At 50.6% G+C, this 17,327-nt stretch overlaps 1 protein-coding gene across 1 annotated transcript in view; it reads left to right on the forward strand.

Annotated features, from left to right (window-relative positions):
* Positions 1-17,327, forward strand: part of LOC115485198 (uncharacterized) — a 2,106,330-nt gene that overhangs the window by 746,067 nt on the left and 1,342,936 nt on the right. Inside the window, 1 exon segment of the mRNA XM_050983901.1 lies at positions 14,373-14,384. Coding sequence (XP_050839858.1) covers positions 14,373-14,384 — 12 coding nt within the window.

Consider the following 17,327-nt stretch of genomic DNA (forward strand, 5'->3'; position numbering starts at 1 on the left):
GGGCAGCATTTCGTTGGTGTTCCAGGGCTTGTGGCTCAGAGCAGCCTTCTGGCTCCTAAAATTCTGCATAGTGCAGGATGTCTCCCAGGACCAAGCTGGCATCAGTGCCAACTTTGGCAGGATTGAGAGTGCCAAGAACCTCCTGCAAACTTTCACCATGAACCAGGGCTGGTGAGTCATGTTTCCAGGGAAAACGGGCAGCGTTGCATTGGTGTTCCAGGGCATCCTGGAACAGGATGCCTTCCAGGACTAAGGTGGCACCAGTGGAAACTTGGGCTGGTTTGAGAGTGCCAAGTACCTCCTGCAATCTGACACCATGGACCAGGGTTAGTGAGTCTCTTTTCCTGGGAAAAGGGCAGCATTGGTGTTCCATGGCCTGTGTCTCGGAGCAGCCTTCTGGCTCAATAAATTCCACATTGGGCAGCTACGCCTCCCAGAGGAAAGCTGTCACCAGTGCCAAGTCAGTCTGATTTGAGAGTGCCAAGTACCTCCTGCAATCCGAAACCTAGAACCCGAGTTGTTGAGTCTTGTTTCTTCAGGAAAACGGGCGGTGTTGATGTTCCAGGGCCTGTGGCTCGGAGCAGCCTTCTGGCTCAAAAATTCCGCATTGCACAGGATGCCTCCCAGACCCAAGCTGGCACCAGTGCCAACTTGGGCTGGTTTGAGAGTGCCAAGTACCTCCTGAAAACTGACACCATGAACCAGGGTTGGTGAGACTTGTTTCTCCAGGGAAACGGGCGGTGTTTGCGTTCGAGGGCTTGGTACTCGGAGCAGCCTTCTGGCCCCTAAAATTCTGCATTGTGCAGGAGGCCTCCCAGGACCAAGCTGGCACCAGTGCCCACATGGGCTGGTTTCAGAGTTCCAAGTACCACCTGCAAACTGACACCATGAACCAGGGTTGGTGAGTCTTGATTCCAGGGAAAACGGGCAGCATTGCGTTGATGTTTCAGGGTTTGTGGCTTGGAGCAGCCGTCTGCCTCCTAAAATTCCGCATTGCGAAGGATGCCTCTCAGGACTAAGCTGGCACCTGTGCCAACTTCGGTTGGTTTGAGAGTGCCAAGTACCTCCTGAAAACTGAAACCTAGAACCAGGGTTGTTGCGTCTTCTTTCTTCAGGAAAACGGGCGATGTTGGTGTTTCGGAGCAGCCTTCTGGCTCCTAAAATTCTGCATTGCGCAGGATGCCTCCCAGGACCAAGCTGGCACCAGTGCCAACTTGGGCTGGTTTGAGAGTGCCAAGTACCTCCTGCAATCTGAAACCTAGAACCAGGGTTGGTGAGCTATGTTTCCAGAGAAAAGGGGCAGCGTTTCGTTGGTGTTCCAGGGCTTGTGGTTCAGAGCAGCCTTCTGGCTCAAAAAATTCCGCATTGCGCAGGAGGCTTCCCAGACGCAAACTGGCACCAGTGCCAAGTCAGGATGGTTTGAGAGTGACAAGTTCCTCCTGAAAACTGACTCCAAGAACCAGGTTTGGTGAGCTATGTTTCCAAGGACAAGGGGCAGCGTTGGTTGTTCCAGGGCCTGTGGCTCGGAGCAGCCTACTCTCCCCTAAAATTCCGCATTGTGCAGGATGCATCCCAGGACCAAGCTGGCACCAGTGCCAACTTGGGCTTGTTTGGGAGTGCCAAGTACCTCCTGCAAACTAACACCTAGAACCAGGGTTGGTGAGTTTTGCATACCTGGGAAAAGGGGCAGCGATTGTGTTCCAGGGCCTGTGGTTCGGAGCAGCCTTCTGACTCCTAAAATTCCGCATTATGCAGGATGCCTCCCAGGACGAAGCTGGCACGAGTGCCAACTCTGGCTGGTTTGAGAGTGCCAAGTACCTCCTGAAAACTGAAACCTAGAACCAGGGTTGCTGCGTCTTGTTTCTCCGGTATAACGGGCGTTGTTGGTGTTTCAGGGCCTGGTACTCGGAGCAGCCTTCTGGCTCCTAAAATTCCGCATTGTGCAGGATGCCTCCCAGGACCAAGCTGGCACCAGTGCAAACTTGGGCTGGTTTGAGAGTGCCAATTACCTCCTGAAAACTTACACCAAAACCAGGGTTGCTGCGTCTTGTTTCTCCGGTATAACGGGCGTTGTTGGTGTTTCAGGGCCTGGTACTCGGAGCAGCCTTCTGTCTCCTAAAATTCCGCATTGCGCACGATGCCTCCTAGACGCAAGCTGGTACCCGTGCCAAGTCAGGCTGGTTTGAGAGTGCCAAGTACCCCTTCAATCTGAAATCCTAGAACCAGGGTTGGTGAGCTATGTTTCCAGGGAAAAGGGGCAGCGTTTGTTGTTTCAGGGCCTGTGGCTCATAGCAACCTACTCTCTCCTAAAATTCTGCATTGCGCAGGATGCCTCCCAGACCCAAGGTGGCAGCAGTGCCAACTTGGGCTTGTTTGAGAGTGCCAAGTACCTCCTGTAGACTGACTCCTGGAACTAGGGTTGGTGAGTTTTCCAAACCTGGGAAATGGGGCAAAGTTTTTGTTCCAGGGCTTGTTGCTCAGAGAAGCCTTCTGGCTCCTAAAATTCTGCATTGCGCAGGATGCCTCCCAGGACCAAGATGGCAGCAGTGCCAACTTGGGCTGGTTTGAGAATGCCAAGTACCTCCTGAAAACTGACACCTAGAACCAGGGTTGGTGCGTCTTGTTTCTCCAGGAAAACGGGCATTGTTAGTGTGCCAGGACCTGGTACTCGGAGCGGCCTTCTGGCTCAAAAATTCTGCATTGCTCAGGAAGCCTCCTGGAGGCAAGCTGGCAAAAGTGCCATCTTGGGCTTGTTTGAGAATGCCAAGTACCTCCTGAAAACTGACTCCGAGAACCAGGTTTGGTGAGCTATGTTTCCAGGGAAATGGGGCAGCATTTCGTTGGTGTTCCAGGGCTTGTGGCTCAGAGCAGCCTTCTGGCTTCTAAAATTCCGCATATCGCAGGATGCCTCCCAGGACCAAGCTGGCACCCGTGCCAACTTGGGCTGGTTTGAGAGTGCCAAGTACCTCCTGCAAACTTTCACCATGAACCAGGGCTGGTGAGTCATGTTTCCAGGGAAAACGGGCAGCGTTGCATTGGTGTTCCAGGGCATCCTGGAACAGGATGCCTTCCAGGACTAAGGTGGCACCAGTGGAAACTTGGGCTGGTTTGAGAGTGCCAAGTACCTCCTGCAAACTGACACCATGAACCAGGGTTGGTGAGTCTTGTTTCCTGGAAAAGGGCAGCATTGGTGTTCCAGGGCCTGTGGCTCGCAGCAGCCTTCTGGCTCCTAAAATTCCGCATTGGGCAGGATGCCTCCCAGAGGCCAAGCTGGCACCAGTGCCAACTTGGGCTGGTTTGAGAGTGCCAAGTACCTACTGCAATCTGAAACCTAGAACCCGAGTTGGTGAGTCTTGTTTCTTCAGGAAAACGGGCGGTGTTGATGTTCCAGGGCCTGTGGCTCGGAGCAGCCTTCTTGCTCAAAAAATTCCGCATTGCGCAGGATGCCTCCCAGACCCAAGCTGGCACCAGTGCCAACTTGGGCTGGTTTGAGAGTGCCAAGTACCTCCTGAAAACTGACACCATGAACCAGGGTTGGTGAGACTTGTTTCTCCAGGGAAACGGGCGGTGTTTGCGTTCGAGGGCTTGGTACTCGGAGCAGCCTTCTGGCCCCTAAAATTCTGCATTGTGCAGGAGGCCTCCCAGGACCAAGCTGGCACCAGTGCCCACATGGGCTGGTTTCAGAGTTCCAAGTACCACCTGCAAACTGACACCATGAACCAGGGTTGGTGAGTCTTGATTCCAGGGAAAACGGGCAGCATTGCGTTGATGTTTCAGGGTTTGTGGCTTGGAGCAGCCGTCTGCCTCCTAAAATTCCGCATTGCGAAGGATGCCTCTCAGGACTAAGCTGGCACCTGTGCCAACTTCGGTTGGTTTGAGAGTGCCAAGTACCTCCTGAAAACTGAAACCTAGAACCAGGGTTGTTGCGTCTTGTTTCTTCAGGAAAACGGGCGATGTTGGTGTTTCGGAGCAGCCTTCTGGCTCCTAAAATTCTGCATTGCGCAGGATGCCTCCCAGGACCAAGCTGGCACCAGTGCCAAGTCAGGTTGGTTTTAGAGTGCCAAGTACCGCCTGCAAACTGACTCCGAGAACCAGGTTTGGTGAGCTATGTTTCCAGGGAAAAGGGCAGCGATTTCGTTGGTGTTCCAGGGCTTGTGGCTCAGAGCAGCCTTCTGGCTCAATAAATGCCTCATTGCACAGGATGCTTCCCAGACGCAATCTGGCAGCAGTGCCAACTTGGGCTGGTTTCAGAGTGCCAAATACCTCCTGAAAACTGACACCAAGAACCAGGATTGGTGAGCTATTTTTCCAGGGAAAAGGGGCAGCGTTGGTTGTTCCAGGGCTTGTGGCTCGGAGCAGCCTACTCTCTCCTAAAATTCCGCATTGCGCAGGAGGCCTCCCATGAGCAAGCTTGCAGCAGTGCAACCTTGGGCTTGTTTGAGAGTACCAAGTACCTCCTGCAAACTGTCCCCAAGAACTAGGGTTGGTGAGTTTTACAAACCTGGGAAATAGGGCAAAGTTTTTGTTCCAGGGCTTGTGGCTCAGAGCAGCCTTCTGGCTCCTAAAATTCCGCATTATGCAGGATGCCTCCCAGGACCAAGCTGGCACCAGTGCCAACTTGGGCTGGTTTGAGAGTGCCAAGTACCTCCTGAAAACTGACACCAAGAACCAGGGTTGGTGCGTCTTGTTTCTCCAGGAAAACGGGCGGTGTTGTTGTCCCAGGGCCTGGTACTCTGAGCAGACTTCTGGCTCCTAAAATTCCGCATTGCGCAGGATGCCTCCCAGGACCAAGCTGGCACCAGTGCCAACTTGGGCTGGTTTGAGAGTGCCAAGTACCTCCTGCAAACTGAAACCATGAACCAGGGTTGGTGAGTCTTGTTTCCAGGGAAAACGGGCAGCGTTGTTGTTTCAGGGCCTGTGGCTCGGAGCAGCCTACTCTGCTCCTAAAATTCCGCATTGCGCAGGATGCCTCCCAGGACCAAGCTGGCACCAGTGCCAAGTCGGACTGGTTTGAGAGTGCCAAGTACCTCCTGAAAACTGACTCCTAGAACTAGGTTTGGTGAGCTATGTTTCCAGGGAAATGGGGCAGCATTTCGTTGGTGTTCCAGGGCCTGTGGCTCCGAGCAGCCTTCTGGCTCCTAAAATTCTGCATTGCGCAGGATGTCTCCCAGGACCAAGCTGGCACCAGTGCCAACTTGGCAGGATTGAGAGTGCCAAGAACCTCCTGCAAACTTTCACCATGAACCAGGGTGGTGAGTCATGTTTCCAGGGAAAACGGGCAGCGTTGCATTGGTGTTCCAGGGCATCCTGGAACAGGATGCCTTCCAGGACTAAGGTGGCACCAGTGGAAACTTGGGCTGGTTTGAGAGTGCCAAGTACCTCCTGCAATCTGACACCATGGACCAGGGTTAGTGAGTCTTGTTTCCTTGGAAAAGGGCAGCATTGGTGTTCCAGGGCCTGTGGCTCGCAGCAGCCTTCTGGCTCAATAAATTCCGCATTGGGCGCTACGCCTCCCAGACGCAAGCTGGCACTAGTGCCGAGTCAGGCTGATTTGAGAGTGCCAAGTACCTCCTGAAAACTGACACCTAGAACCAGGCTTGTTGCGTCTTGTTTCTTCAGGAAAACGGGCGTTGTTATGTTCCAGGGCCTGTGGCTCCGAGCAGCCTTCTGGCTCCTAAAATTCTGCACTGCGCAGGAGGCCTCCCAGACGCAAGCCGTCACTAGTGCCGACTTGGGCTGGTTTGAGAGTGCCAAGTACCTCCTGAAAACTGACACCTAGAACCAGGGTTGGTGAGACTTGTTTCTCCAGGGAAACGGGCGGTGTTTGCGTTCGAGGGCTTGGTACTCGGAGCAGCCTTCTGGCCCCTAAAATTCTGCATTGTGCAGGAGGCCTCCCAGGACCAAGCTGGCACCAGTGCCACATGGGCTGGTTTGAGAGTTCCAAGTACCACCTGCAAACTGACACCATGAACCAGGGTTGGTGAGTCTTGATTCCAGGGAAAACGGGCAGCATTGCGTTGATGTTCAGGGTTTGTGGCTTGGAGCAGCCTTCTGGCTCCTAAAATTCTGCATTGCGCAGGAGGCCTCCCAGACGCAAGCTGGCACTAGTGCCGACTTGGGCTGGTTTGAGAGTGCCAAGTACCTCCTGAAAACTGACACCTAGAACCAGGCTTGTTGCGTCTTGTTTCTTCAGGAAAACGGGCGTTGTTATGTTCCAGGGCCTGTGGCTCGGAGCAGCCTTCTGGCTCCTAAAATTCTGCATTGCGCAGGATGCCTCCCAGGACCAAGCTGGCACCAGTGCCAAGTCAGGTTGGTTTGAGAGTGCCAAGTACCTCCTGAAAACTGACTCCGAGAACCAGGTTTGGTGCTATGTTTCCAGGGAAAAGGGGCAGCGTTTCGTTGGTGTTCCAGGGCTTGTGGTTCAGAGCAGCCTTCTGGCTCAAAAAATTCCGCATTGCGCAGGATGCCTCCAAGACGCAAACTGGCACTATTACAGCGGGTTTTCTGAGGTCTTAGGATGAGGGAAGAGACGACAACGTTGACTCCATGTATCAGAAGGCTTTGATTTATTATGATATGATATATAAGATATAGAAACTATACTAAAAGAGTAAAGAGAAAGGTTTCACTACAAGGCTAAGCTAAGAATAGAATAGGAATGTGTAAACTGAAGTCTTCTCAGCCCGAGACGGGCCGAACAGGTGAATTGTGATAGGCTCTTAATTGGAAACAGTCGACGGGGCCAATCACAGATTTTCCCGTGGCATTCCACAGCAGCAGATAAGAATTGTTTAGTTGTTCCAAGGCTTCTCAGCTCTAGGAAAGGAAAAATCCTAAGTAAAGGATTTTTCATAAAATATGTTGGCAACATCTCACCCTTTTAAGTTTAGTAAATTAAAAAGAAAATGCAATCAAAAGATCAATCAAATGCTGGTGTGGAACCATCAGGGAAACCCTTCACCTGCAAAACACCAAATTCCCATCACATCACCAAAACAATCTTAAAATAGAAGAAAATGCAAAAACAGTCCAAGGAAAGTTCATTGCTTCAAGTCCAAACAGCTGAATTTCAGGAAAAAGTCCAAACTGAAGATGTTCTTCTTTGACACTGCTGAAAAGTCCCTTTTGGTCCTGAAACAGGCTTGTAAAACTTTCTGAGCTGCTAGCTCGTTCAACCTTTTTATTTAATTTAATTTTTTTTTTTTTTTTTTTTTTTTGAAAAGCAGTAGCAGACAATGGCCCACTGAGGCCCCAAACAGGCTGGTCCACCAGCCACCGTTTGCGGGGGCCCCGGCCCCCGTGGAAGGAACAGGGACCCCAGACCTGGCTCACAGAAAGGTGGGCCAGGTCCCGACGGGGGGAACAACACCCCCAAACCCAACAGGCGCTGGCCGGGAGGCCCAGGCCCAGGGAACCGAGCCAAATGGCCCAAACCCGGCTCGCAGAGCGGGCTCTGTGTTCTCTCAATCCGGCACACAGCTGCCGATCTCCGGGCAGCCCAAGTGACGGAACGCTTCATCCCCGCTGAACCGGCGCAGACCAGCAGCTGGGGAAGAAAAGCTTTCCAAGGGAACAACACCCCATGTCTGGGGGTGCTTTGTCCCCACAGCAGATGAGCGATGCTTACTTTGCACTGTGTCTCCTGCCTCTGCATCGCAAATGCAAAAGATGTTCCCACTTTCTGCCCCTCGGTACCACCCCCACCCCCTGCGGGCTGGGGACCGGAGACAGAAGGCTCAGGAGACCCCTCCCCCACGCCGCAAGGGCGCGCAGGGGGAGTCAGGCATTCCAACCCCCAGCGGGAAACCCCGAACCAGACTCGGGTCAGCCCGCAAAAAACACCGAGTTTGAAAGCAAGCAGGCGGCCCGATCTTGCTCTCAGCTGCCCAGCCACACCTCCCGCACGGAGGGGCGAGCCTGAGTCCCCTTCCCCCGTCCCAGCTCCCCTCTAAGGGGCAGCCTCGGGACAGCCCGAAAAGCTCAGGGGAAGGTCCAAGCTGATCGCGGGCACCGCGATGGCCGCCGCGGTCGGGTCCGATGACGGTTCCGCTGGGAGACTCTCAAGCCCAGCCCTCTCCCCTGGCACGGCAGCCGAAGGCGAGGCCGCCGCGGGGGTCGGTGGGGGCTGCAAAGCCGGAGGGAGCGCATTCCCCACTGGGCTGGGGACAGCAGCCGCGTCTTCTCCGGGTACCGGAAGCGGAGCGGACACAGAAGGTGGCGGGACAGCCGCGGGGGGCGGCAGGGGAGCGGTCACGAGCTCTTGGTGATCGCTGTTGAGTGTGTCGCCTAGCAACTCGGGCAAAGCCGAGGGAGGCGGTGCTTTTGCCACGGGTACGCCGACAAACTCTGCTGGAGGCGATGGGTCCACCCCCGCCGGAAGTGGGCCCACGGGAGAGGCTGCAGGTCCTGGACCCTCCTCTGGGGCGGGCAGGGGCGGGGCCCTTGGCCCCGGTTCAGATAACAGAGCCAACCCACCTCCCCCCTGAGAGGAGCGAGGGGGGGCGGTGCCGTCGGCGCGGGATCCAAGGTCGCAGAAAAAACCTTCTCTTCAGCCGCGGGCAAAGCGTCGCCCCCCCACCCCGATTCGGGGGGGCTGGAGATTTCCAGGCAGCGGATTCGGAAAGGCTTGCCTTTTTCCAGCTCCAGCGAGAAGGGAGACAAGCCCCGTGCCTTTGCAATCCACTGATATGCTAAAGCTTTCCGTTTCAAAACTAGGAAGAGAGTTCTGAAATGCTGGTAGATCAAAGGAAAACCGAGTCCCCGGTAGAAAAGACCTCTGATAATGAATTCCATGCATTCCCAAACATATGAGTCAAAGGCATACAGCACATCAGAGAAAAATCCATGGTACTTTGCCCACCGGAAAAACTCATAGAAATGTGCCGTTAGCATAGGAATGCTGTCCTCATCACCCCATTTTCGCCAGAGGTCAATAATTTTCTCCTCTGAGGGAGAGAATGGAACCTCCGTCTCCGTAGGCACCCTCTGCCATAACCGAATCTGCCTCACACGAAGGGCAGCATTTTCAGGAAAGGCAGTGTAAACAGTACCTTGCGACAGTGTGCTCTGGGCTTCAGCAGGCTGCTCTGTGCCGCGAAGACACCCAGACATCTTGTCTCGGAGACTTTCCAAAAGGTTCTCTCTGTGGCCAGCCTCGGCTGTGAACTCTGTCCAATTTCAGGATCGTCAGTTCTTCAGCTCCTGGCTAGAAGCCACTCCTGTGGTCCCTGGTGTAGGTGACCATCAATGCTAAACACTCGGGGTTCACCCAAATGTAGCAATGCTCCTCTGGGCTTACCAAATGAAGAATTCTTCTTCACTCAGGGTCCAATTGCGGTGATTTCTTCACTCGAGGCACCATCTGTCAGTTCTGTCCTCGGTGTTCACCTTTCGTGGTGGTGCTCCTTTTGTCACTCGGAGGTCACCATTTATTACAGCGGGTTTTCTGAGGTCCCAGGATGAGGGAAGAGACGACAACGTTGACTCCATGCATCAGAAGGCTTTGATTTATTATGATATGATATATAAGATATAGAAACTATACTAAAAGAGTAAAGAGAAAGGTTTCACTACAAGGCTAAGCTAAGAATAGAAAGGAATGTGTAAACTGAAGTCTTCTCAGCCCGAGACGGGCCGAACAGGTGAATTGTGATAGGCTCTTAATTGGAAACAGTCTGACGGGGCCAATCACAGATTTTCTCGTGGCATTCCACAGCAGTAAAAAAGAATTGTTTAGTTGTTCCTGAGGCTTCTCAGCTCTCAGGAAAGGAAAAATCCTAAGTAAAGGATTTTTCATAAAATATGTAGGCAACACTGGCACCAGTGCCAAGTCAGGCTGGTTTGAGAGTGCCAAGTACCTCCTGCAATCTGAATCCTCGAACCAGGGTTGGTGAGCTATGTTTCCAGGGAAAAGGGGCAGCGTTGGTTGTTTCACGGCCTGTGGCTTGGAGCATCCTACTCTCTCCTAAAATTCCGCATTGTGCAGGATGCCTCCCAGACCAAAGCTGGCAGCAGTGCCAACTTGGGCTTGTTTGAGAGTGCCAAGTACCTCCTGCAAACTGACTCCTAGAACTAGGGTTGGTGAGTTTTACAAACCTGGGAAATGGGGCAAAGATTTTGTTCCAGGGCTTGTGGCTCAGAGCAGCCTTCTGGCTCCTAAAATTCCCCATTGCGCAGGATGCCTCCCAGGACCAAGCTGGCACCAGTGCCAAGTCAGACTGATTTGAGAGTGCCAAGTACCTCCTGAAAACTGACACCTAGTACCAGGGTTGGTGCGTCTTGTTTCTCCAGGAAAACGGGCGTTGTTAGTGTTCCAGGGCCTGGTACTCAGAGAAGGCTTCTGGCTCAAAAAATTACGCATTGCGCAGGAGGCCTCAGGGACCAAGCTGGCACCAGTGGAAAGTCAGGCTGGTTTGAGAGTTCCAAGTACCTCCTGCAATCTGAAACCTAGAACCAGGGTTGGTGAGCTATGTTTCCAGGGAAAAGGGGCAGCGTTGGTTGTTTCACGGCCTGTGGCTTTGAGCATCCTACTCTCTCCTAAAATTCCGCATTGCGCAGGATGCCTCCCAGACCCAAGCTGGCAGCAGTGCCAACTTGGGCTTGTTTGAGAGTGCAAAGTACCTCCTGCAAACTGCCCCTAGAACTAGGGTTGGTGAGTTTTACAAACCTGGGAAATGGGGCAAAGTTTTTGTTCCAGGGCTTGTGGCTCAGAGCAGTCTTCTGGCTCCTAAAATTACGCATTGTGCAGGATGCCTCCCAGGACCAAGCTGGCACCAGTGCCTAGTCAGGCTGGTTTGAGAGTGCCAAGTACCTCCTGCAAACTGACACCATGAACCAGGACTGGTGAGTCTTGTATCCAGGGAAAACGGGCAGCGTTGCGATGGTGTTCCAGGGCATCCTGGAACAGGATGCCTTCCAGGACTAAGCTGGCACCAGTGGAAACGTGGGCTGGTTTGAGAGTGCCAAGTACCTCCTGCAATCTGGCACCATGGACCAGGGTTAGTGAGTCTTGTTTCCTGGGAAAAGGGCAGCATTGGTGTTCCAGGGCCTGTGGCTCAGAGCAGCCTTCTGGCTCAAAAATTCCGCATTGCGCAGGACGCCTCCAGAGGCAAGCTGGCACCAGTGCCAACTTGGGCTGGTTTGAGAGTGCCAAGTACCTCCTGCAATCTGAAACCTAGAACCAGAGTTGGTGAGTCTTGTTTCTTCAGGAAAACGGGCGGTGTTGGTGTTCCAGGGCCTGGTTCTCGAAGCAGCCTTCTGGCTCAGAAAATTCCGAATTGTGCAGGATGCCTCCCAGGACCAAGCTGGCACCAGTGCCAAGTCAGGCTGGTTTGAGAGTGCCAAGTACCTCCTGAAAACTGCCACCTAGAACTAGGGTTGGTGCGTCTTGTTTCTCCAGGAAAACGGGCGGTGTTGCTGTTCGAGGGCATGGTACTCGGAGCAGACTTCTGGACCCTAAAATTCAACATTGTGCAGGAGGCCTCCCAGGACCAAGCTGGCACCAGTGCCAAGTCAGGCTGGTTTGAGAGTGCCAAGTAACACCTGCAAAATGAAACCTAGAACCAAGGTTGGTAAATATTGTTTCCATGGAATACGGGCAGCACTGCGTTGATGTTTCAGGGTTTGTGGCTCGTAGCAGCCGTCTGCCTCCTAAAATTCTGCATTGCGCAGGATGCCTCTCAGGACTAAGCTGCCACCAGTGCAAACTTGGGCTGGTTTGAGAGTGCCAAGTACCTCCAGCAATCCTGAAACCTAGAACCAGGGTTGGTGAGCTATGTTTCCAGGGAAAAGGGGCAGCGTTGGTTGTTCCAGGGCCTGTGGCTCAGGGCAGCCTTCTGGCTCCTAAAATTCCGCATTGCGCAGGATGCCTCCCAGACCAAGCTGGCAGAAGTGCCAACTTGGGCTGGTTTGAGAGTGCCAAGTACCTCCTGCAAACTGACTCCTAGAACTAGGTTTGGTGAGTTTTCCAAACCTGGGAAGTGGGGCAACGTTTTAGGTCCAGGCTTGTGGCTCAGAGCAGCCTTCTGGCTCCTAAAATTCCGCATTGCGCAGGATGCCTCCCAGGACCAAGCTGGCACCAGTGCAAACTTGGGCTGGTTTGAGAGTGCCAAGTACCTCCAGCAATCTGACACCATGAACCAGGTTTAGTGAGTCTTGTTTCCTGGGAAAAGGGCAGCATTGGTGATCCAGGGGCTGTGGCTCAGAGCAGCCTTCTGGCTCCTAAAATTCCGCATTGCGCTGGATGCCTCCCAGACGCAAGCTGGCACCTGTTACATGGTTTTCCTGGGGTCCCAGGATGAGGGAAGAGACGAGACAGTTGGCTCCATGCATCAGAAGGCTTGATTTATTTTTATATGATATATAAGATATAAAAACTATGCTAAAAGAATAAAGAGAAAGGTTTCACTACAAGGCTATGCTAAGAATAGAATAGAATGTAAACTCAGGTCTTCTCAGACTGAGACCAGCAGAACAGGTGTCCTGTGATAGGCTCTTAATTGCAAACAGTCTGACGGGGCCAATCACAGATTTCTCCCCGTTGCATTCCACAGTAGCAGATAAGAATTGTTTACAGTTTGTTCCTGAGGCTCTCAGCTCTCAGGAGAGGAAAAATCCTAAGTAAAGGATTTCTCATAAAATATGTTGGTGACATCTCACCCTTTTTATATTAAAAAGCAATTAAAAAGAAAAATGTTTGCAATTTCATCTGCTGGACCAAGCAGAGGAAAGAACAAACATCTGAGAGGCATTTTTTGTTATGTTTTGCCAATCAAAATATCAATCAAATGCTGGTGTGGAACCATCAGGGAAATTCTTCACCTGCAGAACACCAAATTCCCATCACATCACCAAAACAATCTTAAAATAGAAGAAAATGCAAAAACAGGCCAAGGAAAGTTCATTGCTTCAAGTCCAAACAGCTGAGTTTCAGGAAAAAGTCCAAACTGAAGATGTTCCTCTTTGACAGTGTGGAAAGTCCCTTTTGTCCTGAAACAGGCTTGCAAAAATTTTTTGAGCTGCCAGCTCTTTCAACCCTTTTTAATTAATTTTTTGTTTGTTTGTTTGTTTGTTTTTCTTTTTGGGTTTTTTTTTTTTTCTTTTGAAAGAGCTGTAGCAGAGAGTGGTCCACTGAGACCCCAAACAGGCTGATCCACCAGCCACCGTTTTCAGGGGGCCCTGCACCCCATGGTAGGAATAGAGAGCCCAGACCTGGCTCACAGAACGGAGGTCCAGGTCCCGGCGGGGGAAGCAACGCCCCCAAACCCAACAGGCGCTGGCCGGGAGGCCCTGGCCCAGGGAACCGAGCCAAACATCAACTTCTAAAAGGGGGGAGGTCCCAGGGGAGGATACAATCTTGAAGCAACTGGGAGAAAGTGGGGGTGGAACACAAGGCGGGCAACACAATGTTTAAACCAGTAGGGGGACTACAAGGGAGGAGAATAACTTGAACAAACCAATGGGGTTTCGAAGGGCACAAAATTGATAGGGAAGTTTCTAGAGAAAGGGGCAGGCTTGGGGAGGGGTTGATGTTCAATGGGAGAAGGAACAGGGAACAAAAGGGCAGGTCTATGGGGAAAAACCAACACTGCAGGGGGGAAAGGAACAATCCATTAATAATAACATATGCTAGAACAGCACAAAATAGGAAGGATTATAAAAGGGACTACGAGAACTGCATTACAATAATAAACACCCTCTGCAGCAGAGTGTCTCACTGGTTTTGCTTTCAAACCAGGAGAGGTGCCAACCCAAAAGTTTCCCAACTTCAAATTCAACTGGCTGCAGTTTTGATTTCCTTCTTAAATATATCACCGAGGCACTACCAGCTTCTGGAATTGGCTTAGCAGCATGTCTGTTCTTAGTGCCAAGCAGGGATTCACTTTGCCAGGCATGGAGGAAGTTTCTAGGAGCTTTCCACAAAAAATCACTTCTGTGGCTGACTTCTTCCCTCCCCACCAAAAACCAAGCCATGCCAAACCAACACCTTAACTAATCCGTAGTACTCAGTACGCATCCAATAATTCCTTTTAAAGGATACTTGACGTTTTTTACCAAACACACTGAAAAGAAGTGGATCCATAATATTGATAAAAATTGTTCCTATTCAATAGAAATATTGGGTCATGCAACTCTAGATTACATAGCTATTTTTTTGTACAATAGACAGAAGAGTTTTTCACCTCATGTAAGAGCCTAATTGAGGGATGCGGGACTCCAGGCGGCTCTCCAAAATGCAGTTTATTCCATCCAAGACATTGCAGCAGCCCAGGGTGGTGGGTGACAGAGCCTGTACCTACATCTGTCAGCTCTAGCTGCAGGCAGGCCTGGAGAGCCTTTGGTTTTGGTTACAATGCATTATATACTTTGCTGAGCATCTTCATACAGTAGAACCAATCTATCCCTTAGCTCTTATCTATAGCCTATCATAACTACTCTAATTACCATAGTCATGTTACTATTCTCCACTCACTAAAAGTCAGTACATTACAGTTGAAGCTGAAAGTTGTTTTTCAGTTTTCTTGGCAGTGGAACATTCGGAGACCTTTTTTCTGCTTGCCACATTTGCTGACTTGTTTGCCTGTGCTATCTTCCAGCTTGGTGAAATCATCTTCTTCTTTGGGGTGGGTTTATCCTTTGCTCTAAGTCATAAAAGCCCCTTCTAACTAACATACCTTTTGCCTCCTTGGTTATCCAGTAAGACTGGCTCAGCAATTCTTTCCTTCTAGATGAAAACTTGCTTCCAACTCTATTCTTTCTTCAGACTCCACATTCAAAAATCTTTCTGCCAAGCATACATATCTGTGAGACTTTCTTGTCAAACTTTCGTCTTTCCCAACACCTCTAAAGAAAGGTTTCCTGATGGTTTGGATCAGAAGATCCAGTATTGCCATCCTGAGATTTTTCTTTCAAAGCCCATAAGCTGTGCTCAAGGTTTTGGCTATGTTCTTTGTTGTGCCTTGCATATATTTTGGCTAGAAAGCCAGTGGAGATGATGTCCTTGCTGCAGAAGCCATGGGAAATAAGGCGGAGTGTCTGGCTGATGTACCGGGGCTGTAGACTATCCACCACTCCCCCAGGGAGGCGAGGATCCCTAAAGGAAGAGAATATTGGCTATGCTCTGGAAGTTTGACAGAGAGAAAGCTCCTCATAGCTCAAATGATTTGTCTCCTGGAGTTCTGAGGAATATGTTGGCAAGAAGAAGGCTGCTGTCTTTTCCAAAAATCTTCTGTGCATTCAAGAGGATCATTGCACTTCTTGTTGGAGAATGAAAGAAATATTAGTAGTAATTAGTCCTTTTTCTCTATCTGTCCATCACTGATTGAATTTGAATAGGTTATTTTTAATTTCTTGATTTATTTGAATAATTCATCACAAGGTATTCCAATATCCCAAATTCTGCTTCACTTCTTTCTTTTGTAGGCCAGTCTGGTTCATCTTCTCTCTGCTGTATTATTGCAGACCATATCTGAATGTTTTTTTCTTTTTCGTTTTGAACATTAGGTTCAAACTTCATGAACAGAACACTTTATTTATCATTATTTTACCAGTTTGCGAAGAAATCCAGAATTTTGAAGAGAAGTGATGCGACTCCACTTGAGGTTTTCAATGGAAGAGAAGAATGACGATGTCCTACATTCACAGCACTGCCCACAATAATACTGCAGCTAGTTTCCAGCAACTTAGGTCAGGTTCTGGAAGCAAGCAGCCATGATCGTATAGAAGTCTAAAAAGTTTCCGTTTGGCCGCTTTTCCTGAAAAATAGCTTATATGTCCCAACGTTGTGCTGAATCTTGTTCTACAGACGCTTCTTTTGAGGTCTGAATTCCTTGCTGGACTTCTGTATATAAGAATATAAGATATAGAATATAGGATATATAAGATACAGCAAACCTATGTTTCATCATATGCTGTAAGAATTTGGTTCTAATCTAGAAGAGCAAGAAAAGGTTGCCATAATAATAGAAGCTAAAGAATCTGCTAAGAAAGCAGGAAATGAACTGCTTATTTTATACAGATGGGAACAGAGACTTAGTTGTTTGAATGGGTTCTTTTTTACTTCTAAATAGAATTTTAGAAGTGGTGGGGTTGTCCACAAACTTTTTCCCTCCCTATGTTAAAGTAAGTTTAAACATCTGGAAAGTGGTTAGTTCTTGTCCTGGCTCAGTTTGAGAGCTGTGCACTCAATCCCGGTGCTTTGCGCCTCCGTTTAACGGGTCTCAGCATCTGCCGAGCTCTCCGTCGCCCAGAAGCGAAGAAGCGCCTTGTTCGCGCACAGAGAATTGTGCCGGTTGCTGTGCGCTCCGAACCGCAGCTTCTGCCGAAAGATGCCGGGAACCGACACCTACCTTCGGCCAGTTGCTGTAACCCGTCTTCTGCGGCTCTTGCCGCCTACATCTTAGCGAAAAAGCTTTTCCAGGCTTTCTCTCAAGAAAAAACTGTGCCAGCACAATAAGAATCCCCGGACGTTTTTCATAAAGCTAGTCGAATTCTTATCAGCTCCGAGGCGAAATGAAAAAGTAAGATTCCCCACGGAGTGCTTCAAATAGCTTAGAAAGGTGCAAAGAAAAGTTGTCCGAGAACTTTTTCCCTTCGTCTGTTAAACAAAGCTTAAACGTCTGGAAAGAGATTAGTTCTTGTCCTTGCTCAGTTTGAGAGCTGTGCACTCAATCCCGGTGCTTTGCGCCTTCGTTTAACGGGTCTCAGCATCTGCCGGGCTCTCCGTCGCCCGGAGGCGAAGAAGCGGCTTGTTCGCGCACAGAGCATTGTGCCGGTCGCTGTGCGCTCCAGACCGTGGCTTCTGCCGAAAGACGCCGGGAACCGGCAACTACCTTCGGCGAGTGGCAGTAACCTGTCTTCTGTGGCTCTTGCCGCCTACATCTTAGCGAAAAAGCTTTTCCAGGCTTTCTCTCAAGAAAAAACTGTGCCAGCACAATAAGAATCCCCTGACGTTTTTCATAAAGATAATCGAGATCTTACTAACTCCGAGACGAAAAGAAAAAGTCAGATTCCCAACGGAGTGCTTCAAATAGCTTAGAAAGGTGCAAAGAAAAGTTGTCCGAAAACTTTTTCCCTTCGTCTGTTAAACGAAGCTTAAACGTCTGGAAAGAGATTAGTTCTTGTCCTTGCTCAGTTTGAGAGCTGTGCACTCAATCCCGGTGCTTTGCGCTTTTTTTTAACGCGTCTCAGCATCTGCCGAGCTCTAACGAGGCGAAGAAGCTGCTTGTTCGCATACAAGGCATTGTGCCGGTCGCTGTGCGCTCCGGACCGCGGCTTCTGCCGAAAGACGCCAGGAACTGGCACCTTTCTTCGGCAAGTTGCGGAAACCC

The sequence above is a fragment of the Serinus canaria genome, chromosome 25 (genome assembly GCF_022539315.1).
Source record: "Serinus canaria isolate serCan28SL12 chromosome 25, serCan2020, whole genome shotgun sequence".
Lineage (NCBI taxonomy): Eukaryota > Metazoa > Chordata > Aves > Passeriformes > Fringillidae > Serinus > Serinus canaria.